Source organism: Octopus bimaculoides, chromosome 28, assembly GCF_046866305.1.
Source record: "Octopus bimaculoides isolate indiv1 chromosome 28, ASM4686630v1, whole genome shotgun sequence".
NCBI lineage: Eukaryota > Metazoa > Mollusca > Cephalopoda > Octopoda > Octopodidae > Octopus > Octopus bimaculoides.
In genome coordinates this window covers 2,247,982-2,271,562 of record NC_142955.1, presented here as the reverse complement: position 1 = coordinate 2,271,562, position 23,581 = coordinate 2,247,982, and the positions used below count along the sequence as shown (strand labels likewise).

At 39.9% G+C, this 23,581-nt stretch overlaps 1 protein-coding gene across 6 annotated transcripts in view; it reads right to left on the bottom strand.

The window, feature by feature from the left end:
• Positions 1-442: 442 nt before the first annotated feature.
• Positions 443-23,581, bottom strand: part of LOC106881747 (uncharacterized) — a 53,822-nt gene continuing 30,683 nt past the window's right edge. For all 6 annotated transcript variants that reach the window (XM_089344362.1, XM_089344363.1, XM_089344365.1 and 3 more), the window contains 2 exons: positions 4,654-4,792; positions 443-2,330 (listed from right to left, as the gene is read on the bottom strand). In XM_089344362.1, coding sequence (XP_089200488.1) covers positions 1,043-2,330; positions 4,654-4,792 — 1,427 coding nt within the window. In that variant the 3' untranslated portion in view covers positions 443-1,042. The remainder of the gene's footprint in view (positions 2,331-4,653; positions 4,793-23,581) is intronic.

Below are 23,581 nucleotides of genomic sequence, written 5' to 3'. Positions count from 1 at the left end.
CATAGGTTGGATGGTTTGACTGGGGGCTGGCAAGCCAGAAGGCTGCACCAGTCCCCAATCTGATCTGGCAGTGTTTCTACAGCTGGATGCCTTTCCTAACGCCAACCACTCCGTAAGTGTAGTGGGTTCCTTTTTTACGTGCCACCGGCACAGGGAGTCACTTTGGTGGCACTGGCATCGGCCACGTATGAATGGTGCTTTTTACGTGCCACCAGCATGAGGAACCAGTCAGGCGGCCCAGAGAGAGGGGGGGGGGTATTTGGCTGCTATGTCTAGCAGGCTAAACGACCACATAGATTAAATTCTCACCACCAGCTTGCGTGTGTGTGTGTTTAGTTTAAACCCAGGTTAGCCATTACTGACTAGATTTATGAAAAAAAGGCATTCCGACAATGGCCACCCATTCTGACTTTTTTGTTTCATATCAAGAACTACACTGACGACGAATGTTATCACTCTTTATTTCAGACAACAGGATGTCATGTTGAGAGAGAGAGACAGAGAGAGAGAGAGAAAGAAAAAGAGAAAGATTTGGCTGCTATTTCTAGCAAGCTGAACGTCCACACAGAGGTAATTTCCTCCACCAGTTCTTGTGTGTGTACGTGTGTGTGTGTGAATTTATGTGTATCGTTTTAAACCCAGGTCAGCTATCACTGGTAAAATGTGCTCCAACAATGCCCATCCAAGCTTATTTCTTTTCTATATATATATATATATATATATATATATATATATACACACATATATATACATGCACTCACACACATATATTATAAACTACATGGATGACAAATATATTGTTCTTTATTTTAGACAACAGGATGTAATGGCGAGAGAGAAAGAGAAAGAGAGGGATTTGGTTGCTATGTCTAGCAAGCTGAACGACCACATAGAGGAAATTCCGTCCACCAGTTCTTGTGTGTATGTATGTACGTGTGTCTGGAAACAGGAAATTTACCAAAAAAAAATGGGGTTTATTTTTTTTTTTCCATTCCTTGGTTTTTCCTAGTATGTCTAGCCTGGCCCCTCGATCAAACTAAATTCAATTTGTTGACGGGGATCGAGCTTTTTTCACGTTACACAACCATTTGATAATGCGAGCGTTTCGTTCTACGATTGATGTGTTTGATGTCTGGGCTGAGGTTGTCGCTGCTGCAGAGGCCGATGCTGACGCTGAGTTTGAATTTGAGATCTGTCCGTCCGGTCGGTCAATGCCCGATTCTGTCTGGCCCTTCTCGCTGTACGACAGCCCCCCGCTACAAATGCTTCGCGTGTCCGGTGAATCCAGTGAGCTGAGTGTCTCGAGAAAGTCGCTCTCTCGCTCCCTCTCCTTCTCCCTCTCTCTCATCTTTTCATTCTGCTTCTCCTTTTTCACGGAGTCCTCGTGTTCTCTGAGCATCGGCTCGAGAATCGTCCGGTCGATGCCCATCTCGTTGAAGAACCTCTCCAGCTCGGCACTCGCGTGCGACAGGCGTGACGTCGACGAACGTGGAGAAGACGTCGTCGAAGACATGGACAGCGTGTTCCCCACCCCTCCTCCGCCGGTCACTCCGATGCCCAATCCGAGCCCGAGACCGAAGAGCTCCGAGGAGTTGGTACGAGAACGCGTCCGCAGATACGTGACGTCCGACTGTGACCGATGCATTGGCCGCTTCTGTTGTTGTTGTTGTTGCTGCTGCTGCTGTTGTTGTTGTTGATGACGACGCATGACCACCCCTTCGGAGTTCCGGCTGGGTAAGTGCTGTGCGAGGGATTCCGGCAGCAATTCTACAAAGTCGTCGTCGGTCATCATCAGGGAGGCTGGGGTCGGCGCTGAAGAAGACGGAACGGGGAGAGGGGGTGGCGGCGGGGGCGGGGGCAGCGGCGGCGCGAGCGGGTCGTCAGCGTGCGGCTCGGTCATGTGAATCGACTGCGACGCGACTGCTTTCGCTGCCAGCATCGCCGCCGTTGTCGGTTGAGAGCTGCTGAGAAGAATGTCGACGTCGTCGGCCGTCGTGGCACTTGGAGCATCTGTCGCCATTGCCGTGACGACGGCACCACCACCTGACTGGCTCGTGTCCATTTTCGTCACTTCCCTCGAGCAGGTAGATGCAGAGAAATGCCGGGCGTCAAGAGATGGGCAGCAGCCCTCGACATCGGACGATGCCATCGAACTATCCACATCCATCATTGGATCATTGGTCTTGTTGCTACTGCTGCACATGAAAGGAGGGTAGGCGCTGGTGTTGAGGGTGCCGTCAGACGTCCAATCTGCCGTCTGCAGTTGAGATAGGTCATAGTCCGATTTGGTGTGGGTGTTGAGACGCTGGCCGGAGATGGAGTGTGGAAACCTGGGGAAGAAAACAGAAGAGAGAAAAAAACATCCTGTAAGATATTGTAAACAGCAGAACGAAAGGACGAACAGAAAAAAACTGTGTGTGTGTGGGTGCATGTGTGTGTATATATATATTTATTAATTTAAGGAATGGAGTGAACGCATGTTATAACTGCATACCCTGGTTTCTATTAACCCATTTATTCTATCCAAATTATTATTATTTAGGATAAAATAAATACATATAATTTATATATATATATATATATATATATATATATATATATGAGTGTGTGGGTGTGTATTCATGAGTGTATGTTTGTGTTTGTGTGTATATAAGAGTTTGTGTGTGTGTGTGTGTGTGTGTATTCATGAGTGTGTTTGTGTTTGTGTGTATATGAGAGTTTGTGTGTGTGTGTATGCATGTGTGTGTTTGTGTGTATATGAGTGTTTGTGTTGGTGTGTGTATGTGCATGTATATATACATATATATATATATATATATATATATATATATATATATATATATATAGATATGCAGGGCAGGGAATCGTCAATTAGTAATAAAATTAATAATTAACAATTTTGCCGGGCAGCTCAGTATGAAAAAACCTTTTCGCTATCAATTTAGAGTAATAATTTGTAGTTTTGGAATCAGTAGTTCTTTGGCTGCTATTTCTGAATTCTCAGTATGTTGGAGAAGCAGGTTACTGTCAACCCCTATATATTTATGATTATATATATATATATATATATATATATATATATATAAATATATATATATATATATATATATATATATATATATATATATATATAAATATATACACACACACATTTATATATATATATATATATATATATATATATATATATATATATATATATATATATATATATATATATATATATGTATGTATGTATGTATGTATATATGTATGTATGTATATATGTATGTATGTATATATGTATGTATGTATATATGTATATATATGTATGTATGTATGTATGTATGTATATATGTATATATATGTATGTATGTATGTATGATGAATTCTCTTGTCGTGAAAGACAAATGAGGATTCAGTAAAATAAAGCATTGATCATGTTCTATGGACATGAATGTGTCTCTTGAGGCCCGCTGGTGCCTTGCAAACCTTTTGGTAAAGGGAGCAAGTTGAGGACTCGGTTTGCTTGAGTGCTTGTGGATCATTTACTAGGTGTTTTCTTGAGTGGATGGCAAGGCCGGCTTTGCTTGATGCCACAAAACCACAACGACAGGTAAGACTTCCGTTTAGAGGAGCAACGTTTTGCCAGTGGGCCTTCATACTTTCACAAAGTTGGTCCCTATGTTGGACATAATTGTTTTGGTGTTTTAATAATAAGTGGTGGGGGACAAACACAGACACACTCACACAAGTATACACACATACACACACAAGCACACACACACTCACACACGCACTCGTACACACACACACTCACACACACACTTGCAGACACTCACTTGCACAAACACACTCACATAATTATACACACACACACACACACATATAATCACACACACAGACACAAATACACACTCATACATACACATACACACACACACATATAATCACACACACAGACACAAACACACTCACATAATTATACACACACACACACACATATAATCACACACACAGACACAAATACACACTCATACATACACATACACACACACACATATAATCACACACACAGACACAAACACACTCACATAATTATACACACACACACACACACACATATAATCACACACACAGACACAAATACACACTCATACATACACATACACACACACACATATAATCACACACACAGACACAAACACACTCACATAATTATACACACACACAGACACACATATAATCACACACACAGACACAAACACACTCACATAATTATACACACACACACACACACATATAATCACACACACAGACACAAATACACACTCATACATACACATACACACACACACATATAATCACACACACAGACACAAACACACTCACATAATTATACACACACACACACACACACATATAATCACACACACATACACAAATACACACTCATACATACACATACACACACACACACTTATACACACACAAACACATTCACACACACACACACACACACACATAATCATACACACACACACATGCATAATCACACACAGACACAAATACACACACTCATACACACACAAGCACATTCACTCTCTCTCTCTCTCACACACACACACATACATGCGCACACAGAGAAATATTACAGTCTGATGTGGTCATTACCTGGTGTCAGAAGCGAAATTATCAGTGACCGCTGTCTGCATAAACTGCTGCTTGGAGTCCAGCACACATGTACTCTTCACATAATCAGCTTTGCTGGCTGCCAAGAGCTCAACAGCACTTTTCCTGTTGATGGATTTCGCTGCAAAGAAAAGAGGCAAAATACAGAGATTTTTAACAAGATATTGCAAACAAATATAGGCGCAGGAGTGGCTGCGTGGTAAGTAGCTTGCTTACTAACCACATGGTTCCGGGTTCAGTCCCACTGCATGGCACCTCGGGCAAGTGTCTTCTACTATAGCCTCGGGCCGACCAAAGCCTTGTCAGTGGACTTGGTAGACGGAAACTGAAAGAAGCCTGTCGTATATATGTATATATATATGTGTGTGTGTGTTTGTCCCCCCAACATCACTTGACAACCGATGCTGGTGTGTTTACGTCCCCGTCACTTAGCGGTTCGGCAAAAGAGACCGATGGAATAAGTACTAGGCTTCCAAAGAATAAGTCCTGGGGTCGATTTGCTCAACTAAATGGCGGTGCTCCAGCATGGCCGCAGTCAAATGACTGAAACAAGTAAAAGAGTAAAAGAGTAAATGTTTTTTGGTGTTTGTTAAGATGTGGGTCTACACGTCTGGTGGAAAATGGTATTACACAAATAAATAGTTGATTGTGGTTATCTACAAATAATCCCTTTTTTTTTTCTTTTAAAGCATTCACTCGTTACAAGATCCTTAGACCACTGAAAACGTAAGAACTACTTGAATAAAATGGATGTTAGACAGAAGTCAATAGATATTTTCTACTCTAGGACCAAGGCCCAAAATTTTGGGGGAGAGGGCCAGTTGATTAGATCGACCCAGTACACAACTGGTACTTATTTCATCGACCCTAAAAGGATGAAAGGCAAAGTCAACCTCGGAGGAATTTGAACTCAACGTAAAGACAGAAGAAATACTGCTAAGCATTTTGCCCCACGTTCTAACGTTTCTGCCAGCTTGCGGCCTTACAGGAGTGAATAGGTGATGATGTACATAAGACAGAAAAGACTGAAGAGGAAAACAAGACTGTGGAAGGGAATTCCAAAGTTCAGAGGTGTGAGGGAAGAAACTGGTATTGTAAATAGCTTTACAACATTTAGGAGGTTGCACAGTATACTGATGAGAACTGGATGCAAGTCTAGGTGGTCGCTGATAAGTTCGTAAAGGAGGAACCAGAGAAGAGAGCTCAGCTGAATAATATCCATGAAAATACCGTAAATCCTCGAGTATAGTCCGCAGGGGATTTTTAGGGGGCTGTACCTCTGAAAAACCTAAACCTTGTGTATAATACGCACCCCTTCTCTAACTTGAGTCAAGGAGGTCTATATAACGTCCTTGGTTTGTAAACGTATATACGGTAACATCCTTTATTATTATTGTATTTATAACATAATGCAAACGTGTAGCTTTTTTGTGCACTTTGTTTGCAGAAAATAAAGAAATAACAGTAATAACGCCAGTGAAAAATAAATATTAAGTAAATTGCTTTTACATATTTGTCACTTAGAAAATTTTGCTTAGAAAATATTTTTCATTTTTAACCTCGTATATAGTACGCACTAGGGATTTTGACCTTTAAATTTTGGGAAAAAAGTGCAGATTATACTCGAGGATTTATGGTACTTATAGAATAGAGACAAGGAAGTGACATGATGACAATGAGAAATATATGTTAACACAGAATGCACTCTGGAGTACTCAAACATAGATACAATACTCAGCATTCACTGTTCAACTACCAGCTGTTAGACCTACACACGTCAAACTAACATGGGAAACCAACACAGTCAAACTAACACCGTCAACTAGGCCTGTTGACAGTTCACTTAGTTTTTTATTGGTGTGTGTGGGTGTGTATTCATGAGTGTATGTTTGTGTGTATATAAGAGTTTGTATGTGTGTGTATTCATGAGTGTGTTTGTGTTTGTGTGTGTGTGTATGCATGTGTGAGCGTGCATTTGTGTGTGTGTGTGTGTGTGTGTGTGTGTGTGTGTGTGTGTGCACGCTTGTGTTTGCATGTGTGTGTTTGTGTGTATATGAGTGTTTGCATGTGTGTGTTTGTGTGTATATGAGTGTTTGCATTCAACATTTCAAACAGAAGTCTGTGAAAGAGAATGAACCAGACAGTCATCCATCAAGAAATGCCGAAAAGAAAACGAGGCTGGATCAATCACACTTTAAGAACGTAAATCCAAGCAAAATGTCATGAAGCATTTTCTCCGGCTCTCTGTCTAAAATCCTTACAAATGATCTTTACTTCTTGTTACAATGGGGGCATATACGTCTGGTGTAAAATGGCACCACACAAATAAATAGTTGGTTGTGGATGTCTAAAAATAACCTATCGCAGAAATAAATATTATCACAGAACACACTCCATACTATTGTAATATAGATACAATACTCAGCATACACTGCTCAACCACTGCCTGTTAAACCTACATACGGTCAAACTAACACGGTCAACCAACATGATTGAGCTAACACCCGTCAATTACCCCTTGGACAGTTCACTCAGTTCTTATTTATTGTAATCGGTTAGTCCCACCTTCAGTTACGTGGGGGTGTGCAGGATTCTCCCATAACATTTTCGGAAGCACCGAATGTATTTCATATCACACAGTCAAGAAAGTAATGTAAAATGCAGTGTAGCTGGGCAAACAACAGAATAATTGGGTATTTTACCATTATAAGATGGAAAAAGTTGTCAGCAGACAGCCATGAGAATCGAACCTGAACTCCTCAGATTCCGGCTGAGTACCCTACCATTCTGCTAAACTGCCCTCTGATGACAATTTCCGTCAAATTAAACTCTAAATATCATAACTTTCGGAATGCAATGACAATTTTATGTAAACAAACTATTTTTTCTTGCGATATTCTCATGTTGAACATGTTATTATATTCATTATTAATACTATTATTATTATTATTATTATTATTATTATTATTATTATTATTATTCATACAATTATGATTATTATTATTATTGTTATTATTAATCTTATTTTTAAGAGGATGGTGAAGCTGGCAGAGTTTTTAGTACGACGGGTGAAGTGCTTAGTGGTGTTTTGGCTGTCTTTACGTTTTGAGTTCAAATTCTGGCGAGGTTGACTTTGCTTTTCATCCTTTCAGGGTCGATAAAATAAGTACCAGTTGCAAACTGGAGGTTGATCTAATCGACTGGCCATGCTGGGATGCTACCAACTGGTATTCTCACACATTACTCCAATATATATATATATATATATATATATATATATACTCTTTTACTTGTTTCAGTCATTTGACTGCGGCCATGCTGGAGCACCACCTTTAGTCAAGCAAATCGATCCCAGGACTTATTCTTTGGAAGCCTAGTACTTATTCTATCGGTCTCTTTTGCCGAACCGCTAAGTTACGGGGACGTAAATACACCAGCATCTGTTGTTAGGTGATGTTGGGGGACAAACACAAACACATAAACATACATATATATACATATATATATACATATATATATATATATATATATACATTAGAAAAAATAATCAGGTACTCAGATGTCTGGATGGTTGTACATTTACAAATTTTTATTCATATGTCACATGTTTTATAAATTATAAATTAGCGCTTTCGCCTACTCGTGGAGGGTCTTCAAATTTTTTATTTCACTTTCAGACGCTGTCTCTTTTTATAGTATTATTGAATGTGCAGGGGTGGAGAGAGATATATATATACGATATATATATATGTCATGGCACTCCGTCAGTTCCGACGACGAAGGTTCCAGTTAATCCGATCAACGGAACACCCTGCTCGGGAAATTAACGTGCAAGTGGCTGAGCACTCCACAGACACGTGTAACGTTAACGTAGTTCTCAGGGGATATTCAGCGTGACACAGTGTGACAAGGCTGACCCTTTGAAATACAGGCACAACAGAAACAGGAAGTAAGAGTGAGAGAAAGTTGTGGTGAAAGAGTGCAACAGGCTTCCCCACAAGTCCTTGCTGGAGCCTCGTGGAGCAGTAGGTGTTCTCGCTCAATAAACACTCACAGCGCCCGGTCTGGGAATCGAAACTGCGATCCTCCGACCGCGAATCCGCTGCCCTAATCACTGGGCCATTGCGCCTCCACACACACAAGAACTAAACGCATTTCGTCGTTTCGCTTTTTCCATATTACTTCACATTTTCCTTTACCCAGCCCTTTGCTTTCAATACCCGCCGCCGCTCACATTCAAACGAGAATTCAAAACTAAACAAAAAAAAAAAAAAGGGTAGAGATGGACTATATGTAATCTGAACCATTCCCCCCCTTATTTATTAATTTTTTTTACGGAATCCCACGTTTTAGGCTATGGAGATTCCGATTCTGAAAAAAAATTTTTTGAAAAATTTCAATCCCCCCCCCACCAAGCAGGCTATTTACATGCTAGAAATAACTGCCAAATCTCACAAAACTAGTGTTAGGGTTAGGTTTAGGGTTAGGGTTAGGGTTAGGGTCAGGGTTACGGTCAGGATTACAGGTTTACCCTGTGGATCTATATAAAAACAGGGGGGGGGGGGCGAAATTTTGAAATTGAGATTTTTGGAAATTTTTTTTCCAGAATCGGATTCTCCATGGTCTGAAACATAGGATTCCGTAAAAAAAACAAAATTTAAAAGTGGGGGGGGGGGTATACCCAGATTACATATACTCCATCTCCACCAAAAAAAGAATTAGGTGTTTACATGATGAAGAAACTATATACTAACGCACAGAATATATAAATATATATACATAGGAGTGGCTGTGTGGTAAGTAGCTAGCTTACCAACCACATGGTCCCGGGTTCAGTCCCACTGCGCGGCATCTTGGGCAAGTGTTTTCTACTATAGCCTCGGGCCGACCAAAGCCTTGTGAGTGGATTTGGTAGACGGAAACTGAAAGAAGCCCGTCGTATATATGTATATATATATGTATGTGTGTGTGTATGTTTGTATGTGTGTGTTTGTCCCCCCAACATCGCTTGACAACCGATGCTGGTGTATTTATGTCCCCGTAACTTAGTGGTTCGGCAAAAGAGACCGATAGAATAAGTACTAGGCTTCTAAAGAATAAGTCCTGGGGTCGATTTGCTCGACTAAAAGGCGGTGCTCCAGCATGGCCACAGTCAAAAGACTGAAACAAGTAAAAGAGTAAAAGAGTATATGACTATATATTTATAGACACACACACACACACATATATATATATAGCCGCAATTTGCGCATAGACGAAAATGATGCTAACCGGGGGAAGAGCGTGATAACGTCACAACAGCCGTTGTCATTGGCAACGAAAATATTTATACCCACTCGCGTAAACAAAAAAAAAAAATGTTTACGCTACTATAAATAAATGAATCAGTAAAAAAAATATTGACGTATCGAAGGAATGACGGTAGCAAAATCGTAGATTAATATAAAAAACTAGATCGATAACGGAACCAAAGACAGTCTTGGTGGGTGGTGATAAAAATAGACTTGGATATCCCGAAAAAGCGAAATGAATATGTAAATGTTTGGATGTAATTTATTTTTGCGGAGGTGTTGTTGTCTGTCAAGCAAGAAATTTGATCTTGAGACCGTGTTGTTGGTACTCTGTCGCTTACGACGTCGAGGGTTCCAGTTGATCAACGGAACAGCCTACTCGTAAAATTAATGTGCAAGTGGCTGAGCACTCCACAGACACATGTAGCCTTAACGTAGTTCTCGGAGGATATCCAGCGTGACCCTTTGAATTACAAGCACAACAGAAACAGGAAGTAAGAGTGAGAGAAAGTTGAGGTAAAAGAGTACAGCAGGGTTCGCCACCATCCCCTGCCGGAGCCTCGTGGAACCTTTAGGTATTTTCGCTCAATAAATACTCACAGCGCCCGGTCTGGGAATCGAAACCGCGATCCTATGACCGCGAGTACGCTGCCCTAACCACTGGGCCATTGCGCCTCCACTCTTGAGACCGTATGTTGAAACTAAAATGATTGCAGCGTGGAAGACATCTGTTTGGCTAGCTAATCCGTTCGGAGATGGTATCACCAAACCGAAACTAAACAGATTGTTTTGTTTTTTGTTTTTTTTTTCTGTCTTTTAGGCAATTTCCGTATCTTTTTTGTTTTAATTCTTTAATATATTTTTGTTATTATTTTTGCAGCTCACAGTGATATACAGGTCGTACGCACTCAATCACACACACATACACATGTATACCCATTGTCTTTCATGTACACGAGCGAGTTGAACAGTGAAACACATTCCCACATATACACTCTCTCTCTCTCTTACACACATTCCCACATACACATACTCTCTCTTACACACACACTGTCTGTCAGTCTCACTCATACACACACATTCGTATTTTTTTGTTGTACACGTTTCATGACGTCCTGTGTCCACATATGCATATATATATATATATATATATATATATATATATATATATATATATATATATAAACAAATAGTAAATGAGTATATGCATATATACGTACAGGTATGTGCATACCGACATCCACCTGTATGTATAGGTGCATATCTGGGTACAGGACATTGCAAACAAAACAGAGACGAGAAAACACACAAGCCACATAGAGAACATTCTACTTCATCAGCTACTTCCGTTTTAACACCGGCGTTTCGAAGAGCTGGGCAGGACGCATCGTTAAAACAGCTCTTCCCATGGACCGCAAATTAAATTTGTATACACAAATTAAATCTTGCCATGGAGGAATGTTGTGGCGGACAAAAAACAAGACAGGAAAACAAACAGAAAAGGCTTTACGGCCAGACGAGAAAAATTGTTTGTGTGTGAACGCTGTGAGGCACAAACTTGAAAGTAGGGACGAAATGGTTCGTGTGTTTGCTCGGCGACATATATATATATATATATATATATATATATATATATATATATATATACGTGAATTGTTAGAAAGGATCACAAAAGTACAGCTCCCAAAATTACTGCAGAGCTTAATGAACACCTCGAGAAACCAGTTTCTCCAAAAACTGTTTGCTAGGAGCTGCACAAAGCCAGATTTCACAAGAGGGTTGCAATCAGAAAACCACTACTTTCAAAAACAAATATTGCCAAGTGTTTAGAGTGGAGTAAAAACCTACAGAATTGGTCCCTAGAGCAGTGGAAGAATGTTATTTTCTTGGACGAGTCATCCTTTACCCTAAGTATACGTGTGGAGACAGCCAAAGAAGCATTTGACCCAGACTGCCTTCTTGCAACTGTTAAACATGGAAGAGAATCTGTGATGATCTGGGAGGCTATATCTTGGAAATCTGCTGGCCCAATGGTTTCCCTTCATGGCAGAATTAATAGTGAAGACTATTTAAGCATTTTATCTGATCAAATTCATCCCATGGTTACGGAACTGTTTCTAGAGGGAAATGCAATCGTACAGGATGATAATGCACCAACTCACACAGCTAAAGTTGTTACTGAATGGCATGAGGAACATTCTTGTGAAGTTGAACATCTTATCTGGCTACCACAGTCCCCTGATCTCAATATTATTGAACAATTATGGTGCAGTTTAGAAAAACAAATAAGGAGTCGATATCCTCCACCATCATCACTACAAGAATTGGAGACTGTTTTAGCTGAAGAATGGACAAAAATTCCTTTGGAAACAATTCAAACTTTGTACGAGTCCATACCTCATAGAATTCAAGCTGTAATTATATATCTGTAGATATATGTATAAATATATGTGTGTATATGCGTATGTATATATATATATATATATATATATATATATATATATATATAGAGGCATCAAGCTGCTAGATCAGGTTATGAAAGTTACAGAGAGGGTCATAGCCCAACTAATTAGGGAGCGAATCAATTTAGATGAGATGCAGTTTGGGTTCGTGCCAGGTAAAAGCACTACTGATGCCTTATTTCTAGTAAGACAGTTGCAGGAGAAATACCTAGCTAAGGATAAACCTCTGTACCTGGCTTTCGTTGACATGGAGAAAGCCTTTGACAGGGTCCCCCGATCCCTTATCTGGTGGTCAATGAGGAAACTTGGGATAGAAGAATGGTTAGTGAGAGCTGTGCGAGCCATGTACAGAGATGCTGCCAGTAAGGTGAGGGTTGGAAATGAGTACAGCAATGAATTCCGGGTAGAGGTAGGGGTCCACCAAGGTTCCGTCCTCAGCCCCCTCTTATTTACCATAGTCCTCCAGGCAATCACAGAGGAGTTCAAGACAGGTTGCCCCTGGGAGCTCCTCTATGCTGATGACCTTGCCCTAATTGCGGAGTCACTATCAGAACTAGAGGAGAAGTTTCAGGTGTGGAAGCAAGGTCTAGAATTGAAGGGCCTTAGAGTCAACCTAGCTAAAACCAAAATCCTAATAAGTAGGAAGGTAGATAAAACACAAACCCCTTCAGGTAGATGGCCCTGCTCAGTATGTAGAAAAGGAGTAGGTAGTAACTCTATAAGATGTACCCGGTGCAAGCTATGGACACATAAGAGGTGCAGCAACATCAAAGGCAGGTTAACTAGCAAGTTAGTTTTTGTTTGTGGCAGATGTTCAGGTGCAATAAAGACTGCAAACAAACAGGAAACAACTTCTATCTCATTCCAGGGTGAAAAACTAGAGGTAGTCGATAGCTTCCGCTATCTGGGCGACCAAGTTAGTAGTGGGGGTGGGTGCGCTGAAAGTGTAGCTGCTAGAATAAGAATAGCCTGGGCAAAGTTTAGAGAGCTCTTACCCCTGCTGGCGACAAAGGGACTCTCACTCAGAGTAAAAGGCAGACTGTATGACGCATGCGTACGAACAACCATGCTACATGGCAGTGAAACATGGGCTGTAACTGCTGAGGACATACGTAAGCTCGCAAGGAATGAAGCCAGTATGCTCCGTTGGATGTGTAATGTCAATGTGAATACCCGTCAGAGTGTAAGTATCTTGAGAGAAAAGCTGAACATTAGAAGCATCAGTTGTGGCGTGCAAGAGAGACGATTGCGCTGGTATGGACATGTGGTGAGAATGGAGGAGGATAGCTGCGTGAAAAAGTGCCACACCCTAACAGTTGAGGGAACCCGTGGAAGAGGTAGGCCCAGGAAGACCTGGGCTGAGGTGGTGAGGCAAGACCTTCGTACATTGGGCCTCACCGAGGCGATGACTACTGACCGAGACCTTTGGAAATGTGCTGTGCGTGAGAAGACCCGGCAAGCCAAGTAAGATTGTTGCCAGTGCCCCTGGACTGGTTCTTGTGCGGGTGGCACATGAGATGCACCATTTTGAGCGTGGCCGTTGCCAGTACCGCCTGACTGGCTCCTGTAGGATTTTCGAGCGAGATCGTTGCCAGTGCCCCTGGACTGGCTTGTGCGGGTGGCACATAAAAGACACCATTTCGAGCGTGGCCGTTTTCGTGCGGGTGACACGTAAAAGCACCCACTACACTCTCTGAGTGGTTGGCGTTAGGAAGGGCATCCAGCTGTAGAAACTCTGCCAAATCAGACTGGAGCCTGGTGTTGCCATCCGGTTTCACCAGTCCTCAGTCAAATCGTCCAACCCATGCTAGCATGGAAAGCGGACGTTAAACGATGATGATGATATATATTTAAAAATTTAAGGAATGGAGAAAACGCATGTTATAATTGCATACTTTATTCCTACATATGTTTCAAAGGATTACAACCTGTGTGATCCATAGGGATCTTTGATATTAAAATTGTAACCTTCTCATTATGGAAAGCATGGGAATCATCTTAAATGTAAGACATTATGACCGATTGTAATCCTTTGAAACATATGTAGGAATAAAGTATGCAATTATAACATGCGTTTTCTCCATTCCTTAAATTTTTAAATATACTCAAATACCCAAAATTTCAAGGAGTTCCTGCCTTAAAAACAGGAACTAAACCACAGTTATTTTGTGTTCTTTGCTACATTGGTTTCTATTAACCCATTTATTCTATCCGAAGAATTTTTATTCAATAAGATAGAAGAAATACACATAATTATATATATATATATATATATATATATATATATATATATATATATATATTTATATATGTATAAAAACAGTGGGCTTCTTTCAGTTTCCATCTACCAAATCCACTCACAAGGCTTTTGGTTGGCCTGAGGCTATAGAAGGTGTCACGTAGTGGGACTGAACCTGGAACCATGTGGTTGGGAAGCAAACGTCTTACCACATAGCCACCCCTATATGCACATACACATGTATTGTTATATGTGTTTGAATGTATATATGTGTGTGTGTCTATATACATATACATATATGTGTGTGTGTGTATATATATATATATATATATATATATATATATATATATATATATATATATATATATTTATATGAGTATATATATATATATATATGTGTATGTGTGTGTGTATACACAGACACACTGACACACATTCATATAGACGTATATGTTTACACACAAACAAATTATAAACATGTACATATACACATTCAATCAAAGACACATACCTAAACACACACACACACACACAGCCCTCCCACCTTCCACCCCACCCCACCCATACTGACACATACATCTCGGCAAGCATTCGTCAATGTGTTCCCCACCTCACCCCAGACCACCTCCATTCAAACGAACGATGCTAATTGCAGCAATTTAGAAATCAAGACAATAAACATTTAAATAGCCTCTCCCTTTCCGTGTTTGTAACGGCACCCTATGAGTCACTAAGGGAAGACAGCTGGCATGCTGAGAAGTGACATAGTGTGCTGAAAATAGCAGTCAAATATATACAGTTAACATACACCATACTGTCCTAAAAACAGGGATCACATGAGCCTATGAGGAAGGTTCTATGAAGTAAGTTGGCCTTACTCAGTTTAACAACGAACTCTCATTCAACAAACTCCCTACTGTCCTAAAAATAGGGACCACATGAACCAATTAGGGATCTTCTATGTAGTCACTTGGTCTTACTCAATTTAACAACTAAATCTCTCCTTTAACAAACTCCCTACTGTTTTAAAAATAGGGACCACATGAACCAATTAGGGATCTTCTATGTAGTCACTTGGCCTTAGTCAATTTAACCCACTAAATCTCTCTTTTAACAACTCCCTACTGGGTCTCAGTTTGAGGTCAGTAGGGGGAGGAATATTAATGCAGAGGCTTGGAGAAACTTTGCAAGCTTTACAAATATGTGGATTCTTGTGTATTTTGGGTAATCCATAGAATAGACTAGGTCTGTATTTAAAATTGGATAAATAGTCAATTTCACGTTTAGTGAGACCCTTTCCATGTATTTGAAGTAAAGAGGATAAGTTTTCAAGAGTCTTCTGTGGGTTGTATTGTACTATCATCTCATAGTAAATATTATTTTCCAACATGGAGAATATTAAATTTTTGTAGTACTCTATGTCCATCACCACTACCGCACTTTCTTTGTCGGCTTCTTTAATGGTGAGGTTTGAATCATTTTTTAACTCGATTAGGTCTTTCCATTCATTTACATTAAGTTTGGATTTAATTCGTTGTTTTTGTAGGGTATTAAAAGGAAAACTGGTAATGTGTTCACAAAAAGCATCAAGTGCTTTATTTCCACCCCTTGTAGGACAGTATTCACTTTTGTTTTTTACTATAGACTCATCTTCGCTGGTGTAGTTGTGAAGTGCTTCTGTGAGGTGTAATTTTTCGGCAGAAATCCATAGTGTTATCCTTAATTTCATTTGGGTTCGATCTGCGAGGGGTTGGAGTAAACTTTAAACCTCTTGCTAGAATTCTAGTTTGTGTAGCACTTAGGATTTTCTTTGATAAGTTGATTATTTTCGGTTGTTCTTGTACATTTTGTTCCATTTCACATCTCTGTTTCTCTGATTTAAGTCTAAAAAATGGTTGTCGTAGGTGGATCGTTGTGGAAAGTCTCTGTTGTGTTTGGTTTGCTGAGGAGAAAATGGGTGTAAAGTGTGTCTGTGGTAATATATTGGTGGTGGGGTGGCTGTGAAGCGGGTGAGGTTATGGTTGTACTGAGGGTTGTTATATTGTCTATGGTTGATGTGGTTAGGGTTAAATTTATTTTTAATATTGAAATGTGGGTGGAGAGAGAAGTTATGCTGTGTCTTGTTGAGTGATTGAAGTAACCATGTTGAGGGTAAAGTCTTGGAGGTAAATTCTTCCATTTATTGTGAGATGATGGGGGTGGATTGGTAGGAATTGGTTCCCAAAAGTTTAGGTTAGTCTGGAGGTTTCAATGGAACCTTTGATTTGTATGTAGGATGCCATGAGGATTACGTCCAGATTTTCTATTGTGGGCTGAATTCCTGATTGTCGTTAGTAAGTTATTTGGGAATGCAAGAGAGGTTAGGTCGGTGGAGTTGTGTCCTCTTGACCGTCTGTGGTTTACTGTTTTACTTGTTCAGTCACCTGACTGTGGCCATAATGGAGCATCGCCTTTAGTTGAAGAAATCGACCCCCAGGACCCACTCCTTGTAAGCGCAGCAACTATTCTATCAGTTTCCCCTGCCGAACCACTAAGTTACAAGGATGTAAACGCACCAACATTTTCCCCTTCTATCAATGTTTACAGAACACATCAACACAACAAAGAATGAATAAAGAGGCAATTTTCATTAATAAATATCTTCCTCAACTAAATATGAATACACAACATAATATAGAACACTACCCTCCTATATATAAATATAGGAGGGTAATTAAAAAACTAACGCAAATAAAATTGGCATTATTTTGTGACTCAACATTGGATAATTAATATAAATATATATATATATATATATATATATATATATATATATATATATATATATATATACTTATATATATATATTTATACTTATATATATATATACTTATATATATATATTTATACTTATATATATATATACTTATATATATATATATATGTATATATATATATATATATTGCCGGACTGGTCCTCGTGCCAGTGGTACGTAAAAAGCACCCACTACACTCTCGGAGTGGTTGGGGTTAGGAAGGGCATCCAGCTGTAGAAATTCTGCCAGATCAGATTGGAGCCTGGTGTAGCCATCTGGTTTCACCAGTCCTCAGTCAAATCGTTCAACCCATGCTAGCATGGAAAACGGACGTTAAATGATGATGATGATGATGATGATGATATATATCATTATGGGGAGGTGCAATGACCCAGTTGTTAGGGCAGCAGGCTCGCGGTCATAGGATCGCGGATTCAATTCCCAGACTGGGCGCTGTGAGTGTTTATTGAGCGAAAACACCTAAAGCCCCATGAGGCTCCGGCAGGGGATGGTGGCGAACCCTGCTGTACTCTTTCACCACAACTTTCTCTCACTCTTTCTTCCGGTTTCTGTTGTGCCTGTAATTCAAAGGGGTCAGCCTTGTCACATTCTGTGTCACGCTGAATCTCCCCCGAGAGCTACGCTAAGGGTACACGTGTCTGTGGAGTGCTCAGCCACTTGCACGTTAATTTCACGAGCAGGCTGTTCCGTTGATCGGATCAACTGGAACCCTCTTTGTTGTAGCCGATGGCGGAGTGTATGATATATGTATGGAGGTTTAGTTCACGGGTGATCTAAACGATTAGGTATGCCAGGTAAGTGCTGTAACGGATTACTAGGGCTCCATACACATACATATATATTTACATATAGAATGTGTACATAAATTATCTTTACAACTTCTACACTTTCACACTTGAAATTGTAAAGGCAATTCATGGACAACTAGTATACACCCCTACTTGCTATAAAGTATGTTAGCATAAACACACATACATTCATACCTACGCATAGAACACTAAAGAGTACACACACACACGCACATATATACAAAGTGTCCATAATTTATCTTTACAAATTCCACACTTCCGAAGTTCAAAGTGTAAGGGTAATTTATGGACAAAGTGAATAAAATCAAAATAAGCCATAAGGATATATATATATATATATATATATATATATATATATATGTATATATATATATATATATATATATATATATATATATATATATATATATATATATATATACACACACATACATAAAGCTTGTAAGCATAAATACATACATACATGCATTCATACCTAGGTACAGAACACAGAGTACATACACAAATATGTACATATACAAGGTGTCCATAAATTATCTTTACAACTTCCACACTTCCAAACTTCAAATTGTAAAGGGAATATAAGGACAGCCAGTACACACATACAGCATATAAGCAGAAATACATACATACGTGCACACATACATTCATACCTACGTACAGAACACAGAAGAATACATACATACATACATACACAAATATGGACGTATACAAAGTGTCTATGAATTATCTTTACAACTTGTACACTTTCAAACTTCCGATTGTAAAGGTAATTTATGGACAACCAGACACACACAAAGCATGTTAGGATACATACATGCACACATAGATAATATATATATATATATACGCATATACGACGAAAATGCTGCTGCTGATGACAACAAAAGCATGTTGATGCTGCAAGCAATGGAACCGGAGGAAGGGGAGGGTAGGACCGGAATGGAATAGCGCGTACGTGTGTCTGCGGAAGGAGGAGGAGGAGGAGGCAGAGTGGGAGAAAAGTTGTTGGGGGTGGGAGGTGGGAGGCTCTGATTGGGTGTTGCCTTAGCAACCGGTGTCAGTGTGACTGGGCTGACAGTGATTCATCGAACGGAGCAGAGCGGAGCGGCCCGCGAGCAAAGATCAGTCGAAATCCCAAGAAGAAGAGGTGGTGGTGGTGGTGTGTCGCGCTGATACACAAGAGCCTCTTACGTTGTCGTTCGATCTGCTAGAAATAGCAGCCAAAATCTCCCCACGAATCACCACCTTCTGTCTTATGTACGAACCAATGAGCGAGACCTCTACGTGGTAACTATACGTGTTAAAAATAGCAGCCAAACGTCTCTTTAATCCACCCCTTTTAGTTGAACAAATCGACCCCAGAAGTTATTCTTTGTAAGTCTAGTACTTACTCAATCAGTGTGTGTGTGTATACATATATGTGTGTATGTATGTGTGTGTGTGTGTGTGTGTGTGTGTGTGTGTCCCCGTCATCACCACTTGACAACTGATGTTGGTTTGTTTACCTCCCTGCGACTTAGCGGTTCGGTATGACGAAAAAAAAAGATGAAAAATGAGAGTGGCTGTGTGGTAAGTAGCTTGCTTACCAACCACATGGTTCTGGGTTCAGTCCCACTGCGTGGCACCTTGGGCAAGTGTCTTCTACTATAGCCTCGGGCCGACCAAAGCCTTGTGAGTGGATTTGGTAGACGGAAACTGAAAGAAGACCGTCGTATATATGTATATATATATGTGTGTGTGTGTGTCTGTGTTTGTCCCCCCCCCCACCATCGCTTGACAACCGATGCTGGTGTGTTTACGTCCCCGTAATGTAGCGGTTCGGCAAAAGGAACCGATAGAATAAGTACTAGGCTTGCAAAGAATAAGTCCTGGGGTCGATTTGTTCGACTAAAGGCGGTGCTCCAGCATGGCCACAGTCAAGTGACTGAAACAAGTAAAAAAAGAAACACACACACACACACACATTGGGTGATCCTTTGGTATTGACCTCCACCGAGTGTTGGTATGGGCGAGGATGTCATGAAGGAAGGTCGTATGGGTGCATGACATCATGAACCAATATCGAAGGATTGCCTATTGTAGCTTTAATAATAAAGCATATCACTCTACCTTCGGTGTGGAGGCGCAATGGCCCAGTGGTTAGAGCAACGGACTCGCGGTCATAGGATCGCGGTTTCGATTTCCAGACCGGGCGTTGTGAGTGTTTATTGAGCGAAAACACCTAAAGCTCCACGAGGCTCCGGCAGGGGATCGTTGCGAACCCTGCTGTACTCTACCACCCCAACTTTATCTCACTTTTACTTTCTGTTTCTGTTGTGCCTGTAATTCAAAGGGTCAGCCTTGTCACACTCTGTGTCACGCTGAATATCCCCGAGAACTACGTTAAGGGTACACGTGTCTGTGGAGTGCTCAGCCACTTGCACGTTAATTTCACGAGCAGGCTGTTCCGTTGATCGGATCAACTGGAACTTACTTACTCTACCTTCGGTATTCGAGTACTGTTTTCCCCACCTTGTTTTGCACCTATGTGCTCACCTGTGTACACACACACATTTATATGTATATATATACGTAATATTTAGAAAATAGCTCTCTTTTACTTGTTTCAGTCATTTGACTGTAGCCATGCTGGAGCACCGCCTTTAGTCGAGCAAATCGACCCCAGGTCTTATTCTTTGGAAACCTAGTACTTATTCTATCGGTCTCTTTTGCCGAACCGCTAAGTTACGGGGACGTAAACACACCAGCATCGGTTGTCAAGCGATGTTGGGGGGACAAACACAGACACACACACACATACATATATATGTATATATATATATATATATATATATATATATATATATACGACGGGCTTCTTCCCGTTTCCGTCTACCAAATCCACTCACAATCACAACATGTAACAAAAACATCTTTAAATGATTATTCCGGAGCATATTCAACATCTACTTCTATTACTGCCTCCCATTTGCTTGGCAGACGATCAAACCGTCATTTAAAGATGTTTTTGTTAAATATTGTTGTTGTTGAATAAAATTTGTTGAAAAAAAGCCACAATAATTATGGACCAACCCAATAGATAGATAGATAGATAGATAGATAGATAGATAGATAGATAGATAGATAAAAATAGAGAGAGGGAGCAGTGTAGAGTTTGAATGGCAAGTAGAGAATAGGCTTAATGGCTGGTTACATAATTCCCTCTATTATCCAGTTCAGTCCGATGCAGGGCATCGACCGCCGTATTGGCAATGTCTGTAGAATACGAGCCAAAGGACAGAAGCACTATTTCTTTGATAATAATAATAACAATAATAATAATAATAATAATAGTAATGATGATGATGATAATAATAATGGTTTGATTTATTTGCCACAAGGGCGAAGGATTGGGAGGACAATACCAAGACAGACATATAACGTGGGTGGGTGGGGGTGGGGGTGGGGCGTTACATATAATGATGAAATGGTGAAAGAAAGAAAGAAAGGGACGAAGGAAGAAAGTAAGTATACACGGTGTACGCTTAGAACAAAGGGACAAAAGTTTAAAATAAAAATATGGCGCCGGAGGATGATAGAGATATGGCCTTCCTGATACATGAAGGCTTCTAGGGATAATAATAATAATAATAATAATAATAATAATAATAATAATAAAAATAAAAATAATAATAATAATAATAATAATAATAATAATAATAATAATCCTTTCTACTATAGACACAAGGCCTGAAATTTGGCGGGAAGGGTTAAGTTGATTACGTCGACCCCGGTACATAACTGGTACTTAATTTATCGACCTCGAAAGGATGAAAGGCAAAGTCGACCTTGATAGTATTTGAACTCAGAATGTCGTGACGGACGAAATGCCGCTAAGCATTTATTGTAGTATTGAGTGAAAAAGCAAAATGCCTGGATGCAGTACCTGGCAGTGGCTCTCATGGCTTCTGATCTTAACTGATTGGAAGTGTTATCATGTACATTGTTTTGTCTTGGTATAAAAAGATGGGCTACAGCAAATATTCTGCTTAATATCACAGATTTGCTTGTCAGTTGTTTGACCGTAACCAGTTGAGCATGTTCCTTGGTGGCTGACAATATGTGCATCTCTGATCAGGAGTAGAAGTAGTTGGAGAGCATCATAGCCATGCGTTGAGAGGAATTATTTGGGGTTTGAATGATTCACCTCTGGAAACGTAGGTGTTTTGCTCAACATCCTTAAACAACCCTTATTCAGGGACCTTTTGAGTGGGATGGGCTACCCGACCTGAAGAAAATTCTAACTGGACCCCGCCTGTAAGGCCATGCGCTGTTTATCCTGATATAAGATCACCACGTCGCGCACATATGGTTGTGATGCATGTGCCTGGTGTACCCTTATCAGACGGGTAGTCATGATGGGTTTACTGCTCTCTCAGTAATAATAATTACTGCTATAGGCACAAGGCCTGAAATTTTGGTGTCGGGTGTAGAGACCCCAGTGATCGGCTTCTACTTATTTTAACGACCCCTAAAGGATGAAAAGCAAACCGTGTGTATGTCCTATAAAACATTTAAGCACTTGTTTACTGCTTGATATTGTCATACGGCCGTGGACTTTGTCTTTCATCCGTACAGTGTCGATAAGACAAGTACCAGTTGTGCACTGGGATCGATGTAAGCGACTTACCCCCTTCTCCAAAATTGCTGGCCTTGTGCTACAGTTTGAAATCATTATTTCAATACCTACCTACCTACTTACATATATATATATACCTAGGTAAAAACAGCTAGACATACATGCAAGGGTGTGTGTGTGTGTGTATATATATATATATATGTATATATATATATATATATATATATATATATATATATATATATATATATACATATAAATACATTCACGCATTTGTGTGCGTATGTATGTGTATGTTTATGCGCACACACACACACACACACGTGTGTATGTATTCGTCGTCCGTTTTTTAATTTCAATAAAAAATAATTTTTCGTAGACAAAAGATAACGAAAGTCAAAAAAGAAAAACAACGAAACTATATTTTAGAAATAATCTGAACTAAAGTGGTTTTAATTTTTATTCAAAAATCTCCCATTCCTGTTGCTGTATTATTTGTAATTAAATCAAGGTCTTTGTCTGCAACCTTTCTATATTAATTAGCATGACAATGTAAGGAGCAACAAGCAACGGATTTCTAAACAAAAGCCAACGAGCAACTGTATATACATATAGTACACATACACACACAAATACAAGCATGTGTCTATATATATGCTTGTATGTACATCT